At 52.4% G+C, this 19,429-nt stretch overlaps 2 protein-coding genes across 5 annotated transcripts in view; both read right to left on the bottom strand.

Annotated features, from left to right (window-relative positions):
• Positions 1-5,657, bottom strand: part of Camk2a (calcium/calmodulin-dependent protein kinase II alpha) — a 62,846-nt gene extending 57,189 nt beyond the window's left edge. For 2 of the 3 annotated variants that reach the window (XM_006525541.4, XM_017317805.2), the window contains exon 1: positions 5,124-5,657. In XM_006525541.4, the coding sequence (XP_006525604.1) occupies positions 5,124-5,185 (62 nt within the window). In that variant the 5' untranslated portion in view covers positions 5,186-5,657. The remainder of the gene's footprint in view (positions 1-5,123) is intronic. The other variant, NM_177407.4, reaches the window with a different exon arrangement.
• A 5,800-nt stretch (positions 5,658-11,457) lies between these two features.
• Positions 11,458-18,973, bottom strand: Arsi (arylsulfatase i). 2 transcript variants are annotated; one of them, XM_011246974.3, is made up of 2 exons: positions 15,072-15,548; positions 11,458-14,606 (listed from the first exon to the last, which is right to left on the bottom strand). In XM_011246974.3, exons 1-2 carry the CDS (start codon positions 15,098-15,100, stop codon positions 13,196-13,198), a joined length of 1,440 nt encoding a protein of 479 aa, XP_011245276.1. In that variant the 5' UTR covers positions 15,101-15,548; the 3' UTR covers positions 11,458-13,195. The 2 variants fall into 2 exon arrangements, with proteins under 2 accessions (XP_011245276.1, NP_001033588.1); NM_001038499.2 differs by lacking the exon at positions 15,072-15,548 and adding an exon at positions 18,414-18,973 and having other exon boundaries at positions 12,403-14,606.
• Positions 18,974-19,429: the final 456 nt, after the last annotated feature.

The raw sequence follows: 19,429 nt of genomic DNA, 5'->3' as shown, positions 1-19,429 counted from the left end.
GAGACATGTATGGTGAGAGAGAGTCCAGAAGTCCAGCCAGCGCCATCCTGCTGTCCTGAACTGGTGTGTGTGTGTGTGTGTGTGTGTGTGTGTGTGTGTGTGTGTGTGTGTGTGTGCACTAGCCCAGAGGGTTGCCCTCACAGCACACAGAAGGCTGGCTGCAGCTCCAGGCTGCAGGGACTGCTGACAGCAATGTCACTGTGCTTTGGAAGGAGGCAGGAGGGAGGGAGGAGGCTTGGAGAGTGTCAGTGTGTCTCAGCCTGTGTGGGGGCGCCTGTGTGGGGGCGGAGGGCTGCAGCATGCACCAGAATGTGTGCCTGCTTACTGCTCGATGATGAGGATGTGGAGAAGCCAGGAAAGGTTGTCCCTTCCCCTGTCCTCGAACCTCTCCCTGCCATCCAGCTCCTGTCCGTCTCCCCATTTCCCATCCTTTGGCTTCTGGTCCCTCCCTGCATGCCATTGCCTGTCACGGTAGCCTTGGAGAGATCACTGCACTCTACGAGGTGTCTCTGTCTATGCAATGCATGGACAGTCTCCATAGCCCGTCCAGTGCTGGAGCACAAGATCTACATAGTCTTCCAAGGAGGGAGGCCGAAGAGGGCGGCACTTCAGACATCTCCCGAGATAGGACCCTCCCCCCCACCACCACCATTTTACTGACAGTGAAAATGAAGCACAGAAAGAGCAAGTGGTTCATTCAAGGTAGCCCAGGAAACTCAAAGCAGAATTTTGGCAGCAAATGGACATTGCTCAATTATCCACCCTCACTGCCCCTTGCCACCACCACAAAGACCACTGCCCTTTTCTCTCTGCTTCACAGACAAGAGGAAAGCTGATTCACAGATGCAGCACTAGATGCAACCTCCCAGGGACCAAGTCACAGTGCCTTGAGCTTTCCTGACCGCACCTTTAGCCCCAGTCTGCTCATCTGTAAAATGGCTGGGTAAGCTCCGCCCAATCCCCTTAGGGGTGGAGCTAGTGGATGGAAAGGTACTGTGAGGCCCAGTGCTACTGGTAGGAGGATTTAGGTGCGGGCCGAGGTGTTTTAGTCTACTCTCACCACGACGATGCTGTCCTTTCTCCTTCCAGCTCTTCTCCTTTCAGCTCTGCACGAAAGGGCAAAATAGCTAAGCACATGCTACAAATCATGGGGTCTTGTGCACGCAGCACCTTGAAGCCCAGTGCAAGGAAGTTCTTCTAAGCCAGGCCACCACCCACAGATCAACCTGCCCAATCGTGGTACAGGGCTAAAAGCTGTGGAGGAAGAGGTTCGGGGTTCAGAAGCCAGCCCCCAAGTCCCTGTCAACCTTGCGGGCCACCCCAACTCCCACCAGCCTCCCCTACCCTGTACTGCCTGAGTCAACTTCAGATCCCTGTTTCTAGAGAGAAAAGAGTGGGCCGAGCTCTCTCCTCCCTTCTCTCTCTCTCTCAAATACAATCTCCTTCTGAGGTTCCTTTTGTCCAGAGCAACAACTGTAGATCCGCAGAGCAAGTCTCTGCCTCTCTAACCTCTGCAGGCAGAGGCAGATGGAGACCAGAGGATGCAATGTTTAGAAGAGACACTCAACCCAGGGGTTTGCCTGGAAGCTTTCCAGAGCTTCTCTTACTCCTCCCCACCTGTCCTCTTCCCTTTTTATTGATTCTGGACATCAGAGGAGATTGAATGAGTTGGAGGGAACTCTGAGTGCAACCCTGGCCCACTTTGGCCCTGCTTGATGCTGCAGCCCACTTTAAACATATGCCTCCATTTCTTTCATTCCTCGGAGGGCAGAGGAGCAGGGTCAAGGGAGGGGGCAGGGGGTTCATCTCTGGGTCCCTAGAAACAGCCCCATCTCAATCCTATACGGGACACAGATTGTCTTCTTAGCATCTCTGAATTTATGTGCTTCAGGGCCAGGGCAATGTGGCAGCGGCGGCGGGGGGTGGGGGGTGTCTTCAGTATAGAAACATCTAGAAGTTCCAGAAACCCCTCTTCAGGGCTACCTCCAGGCAGGAGAGGAATCGCTGCTTCCACCCTGGGCTCCTGGCCGTTGGTAGCAAGCCAGTCTTCACTGGGCAGGATGCCAATGAGTCTTGGTGGAGTACCAGCCTTCTTCCATGTTATGGCAAACCAGGGCCCGGCCGGAGGTCAACCACAGTCCCCCCAAGTGTCTTTTTTAAGGCCCGGCCCAGCTAGGTAACCTGCTGTTTATGTGGACAGTTCAGGGTGGGGGCTCTGTGTCTAGGTATTCATACAGTGTCCTAGCTAGAAGACACAAGATCATCAACTAAAGGGTAAACTCTACAGAAACACTTCTTCATTGCTTCCCTCAAGGAAGAGGAGCCCAGGGAGACCTTGAACAACATTCCCTAAACAAAAGATAAACATTGAGAAGGCCCTGTTTCCTCCTAAAGGCTGGCCCAATCCTTGAGGACAACAGCCACCCCAGCAGCAACGTCCTGCCAAATGCCTACTGCGTGTCAGGCTTGAGGCTGTGTCTTCACATGCCATCTACATACTCCTCCCAGTCTTCTAAATCTCCAGCTTGCAGGTCAGAAAGAGTGGCAGCCTGCCCAGTGTCACAGAGCTAAGGGTCATGTAGGGCAGCCCCTCCCTACCCCACCAGATGCTCAGGCCAAGGCTAAGGTGCAGAGCAAAAGCCACAGGGCTCATCCTTCATAGGGTACCCTGGCCTGTGTCACACGGACACACCAGACAGAAGCCGGCCCACCACAGCCCCTTCTCCTTCACCCAAGCATCTTCAAGCACAGGTTGGTGCACTGTTTCCTGAGGTCCCACAAGCTCTGACACTGCAAGCAACATTTTGTAGGCTTATACGTTTTTCTAGGGAATATCTATTTAGACTTTCATCTGAATCCTGGAGGAATAAGTGACCTAAAAAAAGGTTAAAAGCACCAATAGTTCTGGAAGGAGGAGATCTGTAATTGATTGAACAAGACCCAGGCGTCCCTGCCACCCTCAGTTTTCCTCTGCCCCTTCTCTGACACCTCTGAGTATCCAAGAAGGCGGGGGGGGGGGGCTGAGAAGGCAAAGTCAGCCCACAGAGCCTAGTTCTAATGATCCCCATTTCTTCTCAGGGCAAAAGAGCAGTTTACTGTCACTGTGATCCCTGAAGTCCCATCTTAATTCCTTCCACTGCGCTCTGTGACGCAGTCTTGCCTGAACCAGCCTCAGTGGCCCCTGAAAGGCAGCTCCTGACTATTCAAGAAATCCTTAGGTTCCAAGGGAACACTAGACATGCTCTGGAAAGGGGTCCCAGATAAACTTTAAAAGACAGTTCTCCTGAGCCACCCTAAAAACTACATTCCTGCCCCTACCCCTGCCTCCAACGCAAAGACACGCAGAACAGCAGAAAGTCTGTAGACAAATATGAATACACATTTGCACAAGGGAGCTGTCTCTGTCTCTCTATCCCTCTCTGTCTCTCCATCTGTCTCTCTCTCTGTCTCTCTGTCTCTGTCTCTGTCTCTCTCTCTCTCTCTCTCTGTGTGAGTGTGTTCAGGGGCTGTGCTTATACACAGCCATAGGTCCACCTCCCACACATATGCAGACACCAGCATAAGCTCACACATGCCTACAACACCCACACACCCACATGAGCCCATGAGCCTAGGCCACACACACACACACACACACACACACACACACACAGCTTCCTTTACATAGTCCCCAAGATACATGCACACTCAAGAACATTCTGTTCACATTTCACATCTGTGACCTTACACATGCGCGCGCGCGCACACACACACACACACACACACACACACACAGCTTCCTTTACATAGTCCCCAAGATACATGCACACTCAAGAACATTCTGTTCACATTTCACATCTGTGACCTTACACATGCGCGCGCGCGCACGCACACACACACACACACACACACACACACACACACACACACACATTCACTGAGAGTATCCATCTCTGACCTGCCACACATGTGCACACAGATGCATGTCCATACCCTTGCTGCAACATCACCTAGCCAAGAACAACCCTTGCATAATTGCACACATGCACCCTTGCAGGGCGCATGAACATTTTTTGGAGGGGGGCGGGCTTGCCATGCAAATGACACACACATCTCTTCTTGTTTTACTTGCACCAGTGTTTGCCCTTTCAGTTTGCAGTGTGCCCAGTGTCAGTTCTTACACAACTCCATTTGTTCCCCCCCACACACACAGATTTCATATATAGTCTCTCCTCAATATCTGTGTACCTGCAGGAGCTCACACTGACACATCTGCTCACAGGGCCCCTTGTCTCATGTTACTGCGCTACAGCAGGAACCAAACAGGACTGGTAGGAGCACGTATGCATCCGTGGGGCACTCTGCCAAACTGCTCCCCCAACTCCTGATCCAACCCAGGACCCCATAACCTAGCTGGGAACATCTAGAAACCTTCTCTTATATCTGTAGCCTGCTGCTCTTCTGGAGGGAACCTTTCTCCTCTCAGCCTCCTGAGATATAACACGATGGGCAACTTTGCCAAAGGACCACAGTTGTTTTGTATAGTCAGTGCCACAGTGGCACCCCCCGGCTGGCTGACTGTCCTTCCCCTCCTCCCAACACTGTGATTGCTTTATATTAACTCCTTCTGTACTGAAGCTGTTGCTCCCGGAAGGTATCTGGGGAAGCCGGAGGGGATGTGCTAGGAGAAAGCTAGCCACTCTGCACAGTGTCTAAAGACAAGATCTCCAGGTCAGGGGGTGGCAAACTTTCTTTGTCATTGGAGGTTTCTAAGTACAACTACAAAAATAGATTCCAGCTCAGATCCAGCCAAGTGGGAAAATCCCTTTCAAACCCCAAGTTTCTAGATATCTTTGTGAACCCAGGTCATGTGTATTTATATGCATAGGTGTGTGCATACACCACCAATCTGTTTCCTTTCCATCACACACACACACACACACACACACACCAGGCTGACTGGACTCATAAATGTGTCAGCGCCTAACTCTGGACACCCTATGCATACACAGTGCTTCCAAATCATGCTGCACACCTCCCTCTGCATGCACGGGACAGCTCTGGCCACATAGGCACACGCCCCCTCCCCCTGCCCAAGGAGACTGATCCCCATGCTCTCTAGGACTCCCTGAGGTGTGACTCACTTTCCCAGTTCCTCAAAGAGCTGGTACTCTTCTGTGAATCGGGTGCAGGTGATGGTAGCCATCCTGGCACTGGGCAGGCAGGCGAGGCTTTAGGCTGGGAACTAGGGCTGGGATGCTGAAGCGCTGCCCCCAGAACTAGGGGCCACTCGCCTGCCCGTGCTCCTGAGTGCAAACGGAGAACCGGCTTGACTGACGAGCTTGGGGCTTCTGAGCAGGGCACTGTGGCTGCTCACAGCCTCGCGAGCCTTCGTCAGCATCCAGGTCCCCATGGCAACCACCTCCGAAACGCCCTGTTCCCGTTGCCCCGGTAACTGCCTCCCCAACACCTGCCTGCCTTTCACTTTAAAACCTGCTCCTCTTTGCCCTGGCCTTATATACACAATACTGCAGGACTGTGTGGGCCCAGGAGCAAGTGGACCCTGTTCCCCCAGGGTGATGTACTGAGGGGGTTGGAGAAGGGGATGCGAACAAACTTAGTCCACAAGTGATCATCGCTCTTCCTACCTCCCCCACCTCCAACTATAGGGCCCTTTTAACAGACGGGATGGGATTAAGTGGGGCAAAGAGGCAGTTGCTATGGTAACGGCTAGTGGGTGCCACATTCTGGGATGGTCCTTGAGAAAGACAGGATGTAGTTACCCTGGCAACTTCATCTCCTCTGAAGAGACAGGTATTGCCCCGTTGCCCTGGCAACAGCTGGGTTCTAAGGTTTACAGGGGAAGCTAATTCATCTCTCCTTCCCTTCCCCCTTGTAGTCTCTGTAATGGTTTCTTTGCTTCCTCTGGGAATTGGTCTGGTTGACTTGGCCTCTGTCTCTGTCCTTGTTTCTTTCCAGCTCTCCCTGCTTTTTAGCCATTGTGCATATCACACCGCCACCTTATCGTGAGAAGAAGTACCAAACAGACCCAGAATGCTGACGGAATGACTCTGTCTGCTTTCTCACCCCTATCTGTCACCACTGAGCAGCAGGGCCCCTCCTGAGGCCTCTGCCACAGCTCTCCCCACCCATCCTCCCAGAGGGACCATGAAGATTTGGTCTCCTGGGGCTCCTGTCCCAGTTTCTGCTTGTGCTTCCCGTCAAGGTAGGACTGGAGAGAGGCAACTATAATGAGGTGAACGTGGCTGGACTCACCCAGGGCTGGGCGGGTGGTGTAGATGTACCCTGCCCTGGACTCTTCTTTCCTAAACTCATTGGTCATCTGCCCTAATGAGTTCACTCCTTCTGTATATCGTACTTGCATGCCCCCAAGGCATGGAATTTAAGATTAGTAATCTGAGTTCAAGTTCTAGCTCTGACATTTCTGATGTGACCCTGGGCAGGTCACTGAGGAAGCTCTCTGCACCCCCATCTCATTTTCTAGAAAATCAGAAGAAGAACCCCATGGAGATGAAGTGACCTAAGGCCATAATGGGGTTCTTATGTTTCAGTTTCTAGAAGGCAAAACATGGAAGTTTTAAAATGAGCCCACAAGCACTCCAACACTGCAGCTTGGTCTTGAACACACACACACCTCCATTAAGGACAGAGAGAGAGAGAGAGAGAGAGAGAAAGAGAGAGAGAGAGAGAGAGAAAGGTGGCTGAGCAGAGGTCTCAGGGTCTCATGCCAGCATTTGTCCCCCAGTGAACAAGGGGCAGATCACAAGACCTGGGAACGCAAATTCTCTGTTTCAAACTTGCTCCTCAGAATCCATTGCTCAACTCCCTTGTGGGGAACATAGTGGTACCTTTGAATATTCTCCAGCACCAACAAGTGCCTGACCCAACTGAGGCTCGAGGACCCTGGAAACATTAGGGGGCCCTCTATCCCTCTTCCTGAGTCCGTTACAGAAAGATTGACGGGAGATCTTTTCAACTCAGCCACTTTTTTTCTCAGGAAAGAAAGAGAAGGGAGGTGGAGAGGAAGGAGGGAGGCGAGCCGGGGAGGAGGGGGTGATGGCTTCGCCACTAATTGCACCATTACCACCTTCAGAAAAAGGAAAAAAAAACCACTCCGTTTTGTTTCTGTGCACAATACGCTTCCCGCTTCTGCCGCCAACGTGGCAATTCAGAGCGGAGCAGAAAGGCCTGTGCTCACAGGGCCGCACAGCTGGTGGGTAGCAGGCAGGCCCAGAACACCATGGGCAAGGCTAGAGGCACCAGAGGAAGGCAGGAGTGGCGCAGAGCTGTACGTCCGTGTTCCTGATTCAGATCCGCTAGGCCAGTGATTCTCAACCTTCCTAATGCCGCAACCCTTAAATACAGTTCCTCATGCTGTGCTGACCTCCAACTGTAACATAATTTTTGTCACTACTCCATAACTATAATCTTGCTTCTGTTACGAAAAATAATGCAAATATCTGGTTTTTTTTCCAACGGTCTTAAACGACTCCTGTAAAAGGGTTGTTTGACACTGCCCTCACCCCTACCCCTCAAGGAGGTCACGACCCGCACAGGTTGAGAGCCAGTGCTCTAGCCTGTTCCCAAGGGGATCCCTGGAATCACCCAGCCATTGCCCAGGGGAAATAGTGTCGATCAGCTAACAGTGGCTATGTGACTTACAGGCTGTGCTTTTGAATCGATGTGTTAACGTCTCTGGACCTCTTCAAGTGTGAAACTGGGTAAATAATGTTCCTTACCAATAAAGGTAGTTTTGTGGCTGAAACAAGATGAACACAGTGGCTGAGACAGAAGGAATTATTAAGGAACTAGAAATCCTGTCTCCTCATACTCCTCCCTGAACCTTGGCAGCTCTCTGGGGCACAGTTCTCTGAGACCTTGCTGGGGGGTTAACTCATGGTTTAGACATTGCCTGGGGTTGGCTTTATTTGCAGTAAATTCTGCAAAACAAATGGCAAGGAATTTTAAAAAGAGGGCACTGGGACCCTCACTTATTAGGGCCCAAGGGCTTGGCAACTGCTTTGAGATTGGTAAAGTACTAAGAGGAATGTGCAAAGGCTGTAACCATGGAGATGTTACCCTGTGAACAAAAGTAGCCATCATCCTCGTTGACCAGTGCTGGCCTGTCACTCCCCACGGGATGGTATGCAGTGCTTGGCTCAGAGGCCAGCAAAGCATTTAGAAGATGCCCCAGGGGCTCAGGGAGGCACAGACAGCCTGATAGCTGCCTGCCACTGACAGGAACCATGGGATCCTAATTCTACTGTGGTCACCATCTTTGTCCTTCCATGCTTCCAGCTTCCTTCCCTTTCTTTCTTCCTTGTGCCCTTTTCCTTCCTCCCTGGCATCCTCACATCTTTACCCCTTCTCTCGCTGAATGCAGGGCTAAGGGATAGGCAGGTCCTAGGATCTTAGACCCATCTGATAATAGAGAACTAGCTGGAAGAATCTCCCTGTGGAGGGCTGTCTTACATCTGCATGGGACCTTCTAGAGACTAGATCTAGTCCTTAGATGGGTCTCGAGAGTACATCGGGGATGTAGGGACTGCCTTTGGTAGACACCTGCATGCTGAGTGCAATTGCCATTCCACTGAGGAGGCATGACCACTAATTCGCCACATCCTCTGTGCCCACAAAGCTGGCAGCTGTGCCTAGTGGCGGCGGGCATCAAGGAGTCAAGCATGCCCGAGTGGCCGTGAGAGAATAAGCTGATGATTGCATCGGGGGATGGAGGGATTGGTTCTGCCAGACTTCCCACACACCCCCGGGGCCACAGTAGGCATAACAGTCCAGCACGTGTACCCCAGCTGCAACACGTGTGCAGTACTCAAGCACAAGCCTGTGTGCCAAGGGCTGATGGCCAGGGGTGGGAGCCCTGGAGTTTGCTGAGCCAGCATTGGCTCGTGTCAACGGGAGGGACAGGAGGCTGGGCTGGGTTCCAGGAGACAAGGGAAGGATGAGAGAGGATTACAATCCTCAGCACACAGGGATAGCTAGCTTCTTCATGTGCTCTCATGCATATGCTAAATGCCACAGGGTCTTGCAGTTGCCTGAATAGGGCACCACCACAGAAAACCACCCCAGGGGGGGAAAAAAGTGCCATCTGAATGGTCCCCATGGGGCCTGTCCCACTAAGGGCAGAAAAAGTTGGGGGCAGGCTCAGCCAAAAGTGGGCCAGAAGAGAAGGAAGACTGTGAGGGTCTGAGGGGAGAGCAACTGAGTCAGGGCAGGATGTTGAGTAATTCCAGGTCTAAGAGAGGAGGGAGGGAAAAAGGGCTGTGCCCTGAGGTGCCCCGTGCAGGGGCCCTCCCTGGGGGAAAGGGGCAGTGACACAGGCCCTGCAGAAGGAGGTTCAGTTCCTATGCTAAGACAGCTAGAAATAGGGCTTCCCCCACCCCCATCTCATTTCCTCCTCACTCACCCAGAGATCAAATCCGGGTCTGTGCAAGCTCACCACTCTTGCGCTGTTCTTAGCCCCCCTGCCTCCCATATCAAGCTATGAAGACCTTTAGGGGCCACATATCCCTTAGAGCTAGGAACCAAGGTGCAGAGAATAGAGGTTGCCCTCTAACAGGTACACCAGTTGGTGGCAGTCAGGCCAACAGCATTGCTCTTTCCCTGCTGTGCCCCTTCCTGGCATTGACAGGATGCTAGCCTGTGTCCTAGGCAAGCCAGGAGTGTCTGAAAGAAGAGGAGACACAGCCATGGCCCAGGCAGGTATATGGCTCCATTGGGTTGTTAGGGAGCTGATCATTAGAGGCCAGGACTCCATAGCCAGGATCAGGTAAAGATTCAAGCTCTTGCCTGAATCTAACTCTTCCAGCTAACAGGTCTGCAGCCTGTCTAATCCGTCCCAGAGAGGGGCAATGAAGACCTGTGGCCTAGGGACTGCCTCTGGGCTCCCTTTAACTATGTCCTCTCCAAAGGGACCCAGGTGATGTGAGCATAAGGTGCTGTGCTGGCTAGTTTTAAGTCACCTTGACACAAGCTAGAGTTATCTGATAGGAGGGAAGCTCAGCTGAGAAAATGTCTTCATAAGATCCGACTGCAGGATGTTTTCCCATTAGTGATTGATAGGGAAAGGCTCTGCCCTTTGTGGGTGGTCCCATCTCTGGCCTGGTGGTTGTGGGTTCTATAAGAAAACAGGCTGAGCAAGCCATGAGGAGCAAGCCAGTAAGCAACACCCCTCCATGGCCTCTGCGTCAGCTTTGGCCTCTGGGTCCCTGCCCTGCTTGAATTTCTGCCCTTGTTGCTTTTAAAGATTTATTTATTTATTTTATGTATATGAGTCCTCTATCTGTATGTATACCTGTATGCCAGAAAAGGGCATCAGATCCCAGGATAGACAGTTGTGAGCCACCATGTGGTTGCTGGGAATTGAACTCAAGACCTCTTTGTTGAGTAGACAGCACTCTTAACCGCTGAGCTATCTTTTCCTCTGCCCTCTGCTTTTAGTGATGAACCCTGTCTATGGAAGGTCGAGTAAAAAAATTAACTTTCTTCCCCACATTGCTTTTAGTCGTAGTGTTTCATCACAGCCATAGTAACCCGAAGTCAGGAGCCAACCAGGAACTGGGATGTAGTAAAGATTCAGGTGTGCTTGCTGAGGGGAATCCGGACCACCGTAGAGAACAGGTTGTGGGCATGCTGACTGCTAAGCAGGACCTCTCAATTCAATACAATACCCCAAAGACCACTGGCCTCACACACTGTTGCCCACTAGTTCCTGCGGACCTGGTTTCAAACTGATGCTCCAGTAGCTCCTGGGCTATGCTGGGCTATGCTGGGCTATGCTGGCATCTGGGCTGAGAATTCTGAGTTCACTGAGTTCTGCATTGAGTGGAGGACTGAACACAGGGAGGCTTGAGCCAACCCTTGTCTTCAAAACTTCAGAAACAGACACCAGCCTCAGCACCAATCATCCCTTATATCTTGGGACCAGATTGATTCAGAGCCTGGGACCCAAGGGAGAACAGAAAGCACTACATATGGTCTTGTTCTCGTGACCCCCACACGGGGTCCTCAGAAGTGATATAGATGACAGGGCTGGAAGTTGAAAAGTCCTGGCAGGCAGGGCCCCTCCAGCAGTTCTCAGAGAAGTACTCATACAGTTTTCTAAAGCCTGGCTCTACAGGGAAGCCTACACTGTGTGCCAGGGTGGCAAGCCAGCAAGCAGAGTTAGAGTAGGCCCCAGCAGGCCTAGAGTGTGTTGGGCAGTGGGCAGACTATGAATAACCCACCTCTAGGATACAGTAGGCTAAGACACCACCTTAGCCAGTGTCTTCTTCAGAGCAGGCAGGAAAACCACTACAGCCACTGGAGCGCAGAGACCCCTGCCTATCCTGGGCCGTGCCTACCATCTGGGTATCAGCATTATCGAGGAAGGGAAAACATACAAGTGAGGGAGATGAGAAAAGTCAAAAGAAGGGGGCTGGTGTTGGAGAGACAGCTCGGTCGTGTAGAGCACATAAGTTTATTTTCCGGTGCCCATGTTGGACAACTCACGCCCTCTGTAACCCCAGCTCTAGGAGGATCTGATGTCTATAGCCTCTGTGGGTCCTTTATTCAAGTGCACATACCCACACACAAATACACAACCTACGCATCATTAGAAATAAATCTTAAGGAAAAAAGGAAGAAAGGAAGCACAGGGCTAAGGAAAGATCTAGGACGCAGTGGTCATCTCCTCCCCACAGCCTAGGCCAGGCCCTCATGCAGGATTCAGTCACTGCCTGGGCGATGCAGCCCTGCAAGCAGCGGTAACCCCCCACGGCGGCACCGCACCCACCCCACTCCACCCATCCCGCTCATCCACAAGCTGACGAGTCCTAACAGGGCCTCCTTTGCCAGTGACAAAAATAACTATTTTCAAAATTCACAGCAGGGCCTTCGCCTACACACACTGCGCCGACTGGGACCTGAAGGGAGATATGCAGAACGCAGTGTGCGGAGAGAGCAGCGCTATGCAGCTAGCAGGCTCTACAACCACCCCCCTCCTCAACACTACCAAGCCTGTGTCCCCCCCACCCCAGATGCAAATGTGCACAGGGGTGCCTGTAACCACCAAAAGTAAGGACTCTTGAATCATCCATTGTGTGTAGAGAAACACTTAGGCCCAGAGAGGGTCAGGGGTTTGCCTGCAGCTACATGGTAAGCCTGTGGCAGGACCTTCCTTCCTTCCTTCCTTCCTTCCTTCCTTCCTTCCTTCCTTCCTTTCTTCCTTTCAACCTTCCTTCTTTCCTTCCTTCATTCCTTCCTTCCTTCCCACCTACCTTCTGTCCCCTCTGCTAGCATCGAGCTCACACAGGTCTCCAAGACACACACACACACACACACACACACACACACACACACACACACACACACACACACTCAAACACACACAGACCAGCATCTCTTGCCTCTGGATAATGGCACTTTAATCAAGTTCACAGGCTCCTCCACAACCATCAGCCTGGCCAGTTTTCTACAGCACCAGCAACGTGAGGTAGGCAGAGCCAAGGCTCATATTTCCCTACTCCTTTGCAAGTAGGGAAATCAAGGCCCTGTGGGGAAGAACTGTGTTCAAGACCAAATCAAAGGCTCCTTTCACAGCTGCTTCCCCCACCCTCACTATACAGTGGCTCAGGCTCAGCCAGTTCCCCCTCCCCCCAGATGTTGGGGACCAAAAGAGAAGAATTCCACTAGGCTCCCAAGTCATGAGGCTCCAGGAACGTAAAGATTTCTCAGAGCCTACCCTGTCCGTTCTCTCATTGAGTTGTTCAACAGAGCAGCAGCCAGCTGGCCATACTCCAGCTGATATCCAAGAGCACCACAGAGAGCTGGAAAGAGGGTCATGGACTCAAGTTGTCTGGAAGGTGACAAGGTCAGCAAGAAACCCTGCCATGGCCCCAGACACATGTGTACACTGGAGTCCTAAAGTCACCAGAGCTCATCTTAGGGGTGAGATTGAGGCAGAATGCTGCTATAGGTAACCTGAGGGCAAAAAGGAAACTCATCAGGAAAGAGGCAGGATTGTGACCCAGGCAACCCAGCCTGGTTGCTGCCCTTCCCCAAGTCCCACCCTATTCAGCTGAGGGCTTCTGTGCCCTCCCTCCACGTGCCTACAGATGAAGACTTGACCTTGCCTCCTCCCTGAGAACCAGCAAAGGGAGAGTGTCTGAGGGGAACTGAGATTCCCTGCCACCCTAAGCCATCAGATCCGGTGGGACATCAGCCTGGTATTGAGTTTACGGAAAAAAGATCGAAGCTTGCAAATCTTGCATTTCTTCTTGCGGCGACCCCGGGAGAAACTTCTAGCTCTGCCTTCCTCCTCTTCCTCCTCCTCCTCTTCCTCCTCCTCACTGGCCCAGGGCCCCCAAGCACCCCCATTAAAGTCAGGATGGGCCCGAGGGTTCGCAGCTGGGTAACGCACGGGGATGGCAGTACGGTTATAATCAGCCAGGCGAGCCAGAAGGGTGCGGACTACATCGGGTCGCTGGCCAGCCAGGTCCTCTCGTTCGTAAGGGTCAGCACTGATGTTAAAGAGCCACACAGCCTGGCGGATGCTGGCCATCCGCTCCAGGTTCCACCAGCTGCCAGGGAAGGAGGCCAGTGTCTGAGGTGGAATCCAGTCACCATAGCCTGGGTCTCCAGTGAGCAGCTTCCACTCCCCAACTCGGATAGCAGCCTGCACTGCTGTATTCCAGATCCCAAAGCCACCCTCCAAGGATCCATGCCGGGCATGGTTGTAGAGGGGGTCGATGTTGTGTAGGATCTCTGTGCGTGGTGAGGCCCGGCCCTCACTAATGGCTGGCCATACATCATAGCCATCCAGCCCATCAGCTGCTGATGTAGTACCGCCTGCCAGACCCACCAGTGTTGGGTACCAGTCTGTGATATGGACCAGGGCCCGACTGGTCCGTCTCTTTTTCTTGAGCAGTGGGCTGTGGACAAAACCCAGGCCCCTCACACCACCTTCCCAGTAAGTACCCTTGCGTCCTCGAAGGGGCCAGTTGCTACCCCCTGAGAAGGTCTGGCCACCATTGTCACTGGAGAAGATAATGACACTGTTGTTATAGAAACCATAGCGCTTGAGGGCCCAGGTGATGTTACGCACAGCCTCGTCCATGCAGGTCACCATGGCTGCGTACTTGCGCCGTGCTACGTTGCCCATCGTGCGGTAGCGGTATAGGTATTCTCGAGGTGACTGTAGGGGCGTGTGTACTGCCTGGAAGGCCACATAGAGAAAGAGGGGATTCTGGGGATTGTGGCTGGCCAGGATGTGGCTTGCACGCTGAGCGTAGAGCATAGTGGAGTACTGGCCGCTGAGCCCCCAGGCCACGCTCTCACCCTCGTGCAGGTCAAACCCACAAACCCCTGGGCCATCACAGTTGTCGTAGGTGTAGTAATCCACATTGCCTGTGAGGGAACCCAGGAAGGTGTCGAAGCCCCGGCGGGTAGGCAAGCACTCCTTCCGGTAGAAGCCCAGATGCCACTTGCCCACCATGTGGGTGGAGTAGCCTGCCTCCTGTAGCTTCTGGGGCAGCGTCACCTGGTCCAGGGGCAGACAGTTGGGCTGCCGTGGGCGGATAATGGAGTGCTGCAATCCTGTATGGATCTGGTACCTGTGGGTGAGAGATTGATATATGGGAAACAAAGGTGAGCTACATCCAAACCACTGTTCCCAATCAGCAACCCCTAGTTGCACCCTGAGATGAATGCTGGTCCTATGCCACCTGCCTGAACAGGAACGAAAGCAACAGATACCACCAAAGGTCTAAGCACCTACACTACTTTATCTCAAACCGGCACATCAGCCAAGGCAGGTATGTATGCCAACTTATTGATGAGATGCAATAACTCAGAACAGTTACGTTCACTGCCCAGGACCAGATAGCCAGGAAGCTGGTGCATGAAGAGTGGAGGCAGGCTTGGGCACGACATCAGTAAGAGCTAACACCAAGCTCTTGCTGTATGTTCGGCATCACGCTCCCTTTGAATTGGCTCAAATCCTCACTGCAAACTAGGAAGTGCATGTTATTATTCCTGCCTCCCAAATAAGGAACCGTATGAGCTTGGTGGTGACTCACATGGCTAGTAGGAAGAGTGGGTTCTGCATCCCAGCACAGGCAGGCTCCAGACCTGAGTGAGTCCTTGAGCTCTAAGCTGTAAACTTAGCACAGAACCTGGGTACACCAAGTCTCGTCTCCCAGGCAAACTCCCACTCCTTGGAAGCCCACCCCAATATAGTCTCTCATAGCTCACCCAGAGAGTGAGTTACATTGTTTCTGGGTCCTCTTCCCTGCAGCAGGGACTTGGTGCATACCTTCATGGTCGACTTGGTGCATACCTTCATGGTCGACTTGGCCCTAGGATTACAACTGTCTTCTTGAGCCCGGTGATAATAGAATGGGATTGTCTTTGTATTCCTCACACCTCAGTGGTATTTAAAGCTCCCTCAGTTACTAATAGAGTGAACAAACTAACAAATGAATCGACGAACGAATGAATGAATTCAGAGGGTTTGGAAGCCAGAAGTGACCCAAATCCTCTTTTAGATTTTTTCATCTACTTTAAAAAGAAAAAAAAAAAAAACATCAACAGAGGGCAGAGGGCAGAGGGGCTTTGCTCAAGGTCACTCAGCAGTCAAGGGCAGCTCTGAGACTTGAACATGAAACCAAACAGTCCAAGCAGCAGTGTTTTCAAAAGTAGACTGCCCACCTCCTCCCATATGGGGCTGGTTGACGTTTGCAGGTGTGAGTGAGCTGGCTGGAACGGGAAATCCCTGAGAGGTGCCCTGCTCCTGGGCTTTATCAGACCAGCGGCCCCCACCCCACATTCCCCACCTGCTGTGAGCTCAAGCCCTCAAGCCCTCCGCCCCATCCCCCCAGGCCTATGCAGCAGTCAATGCCTTGCCAGTTCCTGAGCTTCCTTTATATATTTGTACCACATCTTTTGCTGCTGAGATCTGCATGACCCACGTGATCTGTTTGAGATGTCTTTAAGAGTTGCAAGTAAAGCCACCTGGGATGTCACAGGGGAGTTAGAATTTCACACCTGTCCTTTCCCTTAGGCAGCTGAGTTAGCCTGGTATTTGACACCAGACTGCTTCCTTATCTTAAGGCCATTCTTAAGACTTCGAGCCACATTTAAGCATTAGCTCATTCAATTCTCCCTGTACCCCATGAGTGTGTGTGTGTGTGTGTGTGTGTGTGTGTGTTAGTGTGTGTGAGAGTGTGTGTGTGTGTGTGAATGTGTGTGAGTGTGTGTGTATATGTGTGAGTGTGTGTGAATTTGTTTTGAACTTCCAGCCTTGAGCATGCTCTAGAAGCACTCTACCACCTAGTTATATTATGCCCCCAGCATTTTTTTTTTTTACTTTTTATCTTGACACAGAACTTCAAGTTGACCAAGCTCATCCTGAACGAACTCAAGCAAGCCCAAGCCAGCACTGTATCAGCTTCCTAAATAGTTTACAGGGATTACAGACCTGCCTGCACTACCAGGCCTCTTTTTTGTTTTGTTTTGTTTTTTAATTTTATTTATTTATTTATTTATTTATTTATTTATTTATTAGCTATTATTAATAATGTGTGTGTGCGCGCGCATGTCTTACGAGTGGATGAGTTTGGGCCTACTCACGCCAAGGCATACACAGTCAGTCAGAGGGCCGCTTTCTGGAGTCAGCTCTGTCCATAGTGGGTTCCAGGAACTGAGCTCAGTAACCAGGCCTACACTGGAAGTACTTGTACCTGCTGAGACATTTCACCAACCTAAACCTCTCTTGTAAAATACGTATGAAACATTATCATCAACTCCATTCTACAAATATTGAAACTGAAGCCCCCAAAGTGTAGCAGTGGGACCCAAAGCCAGACAGCTGGCCAACAGTAGAACTGTTTTGGACCCAGGGCAAGCTGAGAGATGATTGGAAGTGACAGGAGAAGCATCCTAGGGGCCCAGTATCCCAGCTGAGTGTCTCCACATAAGGGTGGGGTGCCTCTGAAACACTGATTCTGTAATGTGGGTGGGCCCGCTAAGCCTTGCCAAAGTCCATTTGTCAGTGAGTAACATAAGACACTTTGGCTCTTCCCAGCTACACCAAACAGGACTGGCTGCATAAGCAAATGCCACCAAGCTACCAAGCCGTGGAGCGAGCATCCGTGAGACAGAGGTAGCTGCCGAGGGTGGAGGGCAGACACGGCTGGCTCTGTAATGCTCCACTAACTTCACCAGTAAGAGCCTGGAGTGCTGCACTAACTGTCCACTCGGCAGTTAACCAATGTCACGTCGACCTGGGGAGAGAAACATCAACTGGGAAACTCGAAATGCAGATTGTCCTGCCTCTTCGCTGTCCCATGCCAAGGTCTGCTGCCACTACTGAGCCACCTCTGCAACACAAACCTCCCACCTGTCTCCCTCTCCCTGCTCTTCTTCACGATCCCTGGATCTAAAAGGCAGACGGAATGCAGGTGGAAAGAGAAAAGGACACCACAGTTTGGTTTCGAGCTCCAAGCCACCAGTCCAGGGTCTGACTTCATAACCCTCTCTTTCACAAGACTTTGAAGTTGGGCAGAAACATCAAGCTGGCCTCTCCTTAATTCCATGCCTCATTGTCCCACCCAGGAAACGGAGAGAGGTGGCCCATGGTCCCGAGATCTCGCTAGTGATCCCAAAGCAGGCGATGGCCTCCTTCCAAAGAGGATTAGCTTCAGCCCAACCCAGGGATTGTCTCCTAAGCAAAGGGAGTTTGCCTGCCACAACCCCCTTTGGTTTCCCAGCATCTTTTCTCTGGTAATCCCCAGCCCTCCCTTCTCTTCACACAATTTGGGGGGATTCTTCAGATGAGAAAACTTGGAGACTTGGAAAAGGGAAGCAACCAGCCTCAGGCTACAGGTCTCTGCATCTTACCAGTTCCTTGGTCTTCTCCCAATGGTGCCATCAACGGCACAGGACCCAAATCTCTCCAGTAATACAGACAGAGACTGTCATTTATTGAATGCCTGGCAAGTTACACCTAATTCCTCCACCTTTCACTATTCCTCCTCAGGATAGAAACTCTCCCTCAGTCCATTTTTATGGACCAGGAAACTGAGAGTCAAGTGACTTTTGAACTGACTCCATATCTGTCAATATGCACAGAATTCAAAATAAGAGTCAAAGATTCTTCTGATTAAACAAAGGAACCAACTGTGGACCACAGAGAAGGTCTCGAAGATAATCAGAAGCCTTGAACTATGAGAGTTGGGGAAACAGAGGTCCAAAAAGGGCAAGGGACTTATGGATGAGCTAACAGATGTTGCAGGCAAAGCTGGCTCGTAACACGTGTTTCTCAGGTCCGTGCACAGAGCTATTCTGCGGGGTTTGCAACCTACCAACTGGGTGTGCTGGGGGTTTGGACACCCAGTCCCTCGGGAATGGGCCATGCCTACCTGCCGGTGAGGAGTTGACTCCTCGAAGGTGTACATATGGGCTGGATGTAATAATTCTCCAGTTTGACGCCCTCAGCTGCTAGCCGGTCCAGCGTTGGGGTCTCGATATCCGAGCCATGGTATCCCACGTCGTGGTACCCTTGGTCGTCGGTGAGGATGAAGATAATGTGTGGAGGCTGCGGTGGAGCCACCGAAGGCTGATCGCCAGCCTCGGCAGGCCCATCAGCCACAAGGCCGGGCTTAGCCCAATCCCAGGACAGGTAGCCCAAGCTGAGTAGGCTGACCAGGGAGAATCCTGAGAGAGCATGCATTGCGACGCCGGTCTGGGCGAGCGGGGTTCCCAGGACCTCAGAGCCTGCCGCGCTAGGGGCGCAACGCCTGCTCTCCCGCCCGCCTGGATGCAGTCAGAGCCCTCGGGGCTCTGGTCCAGGACCCTCGGACAGGCAGCAGGGCGCTCCCGGAAGGTCAGGCTCCCGCCGAGCCTCCTCCCGCAGCCCTCTCCCCCAGCTCTGACGGGCCAGCCTGAGTCGTGGAGTGGAGGCTTCCCAAAAGTGCTCTCCACCATCCCCGGACTCTCCGCTTCCCTTTTACCCCGATCCCTCCCGCCTCTTAATTTCTCTCGCTTCTGCTTTCCATTTCTCCTCCCTCCCCCGACCCCCAATTCCCCTAGCTGAGCTTCTGACCCCGCCCGGTATCCCCGCAAAGCAGTGCTCCAGGCTGGGAGGTGGGCAGGACCCCACAGGGGGAAGGGGAGGGAGACACGGGCTGGGCGGGTCTGGGAAGGGACACAGCCCAAGAGCGGGAGAAAAAGTTGTAACATCTGCCGGGCTGAGAACCCAGGTGGAGGGGTGGGACGCCCGAAAAAGGTCCCGCCCCCGGGCAGGCAGCCCAGACCCGCTGTGGCCGCTAGTTCTAAGGCCTGCTCCTGGCCCGGACTCCAGAGAAGGGAGGGGGATTGCTTGGAATTCAGTGGAACAATTCCGGAATAGTTCGGCCAGGCATTCCTAGATCATGGA

The sequence above is a fragment of the Mus musculus genome, chromosome 18 (genome assembly GCF_000001635.26).
Source record: "Mus musculus strain C57BL/6J chromosome 18, GRCm38.p6 C57BL/6J".
In the NCBI taxonomy this organism is placed as follows: Eukaryota; Metazoa; Chordata; class Mammalia; order Rodentia; family Muridae; genus Mus; species Mus musculus.
Note: the sequence above shows the minus strand (reverse complement) of the source record. Positions and strands in the feature narration are given on the sequence as shown.

What these genes read in the sequence shown, in the direction of transcription:
- Arsi (NM_001038499.2), bottom strand. Translation starts at nt 18,724, where the DNA reads ATGCATGCTCTCTCAGGATTCTCCCTGGTCAGCCTACTCAGCTTGGGC. An exon ending in AGTCAACTCCTCACCGGCAG is followed by an intron (nt 14,607 to 18,413) that starts GTAGGCATGGCC and finishes TCTCACCCACAG; the next exon opens with GTACCAGATCCATACAGGAT.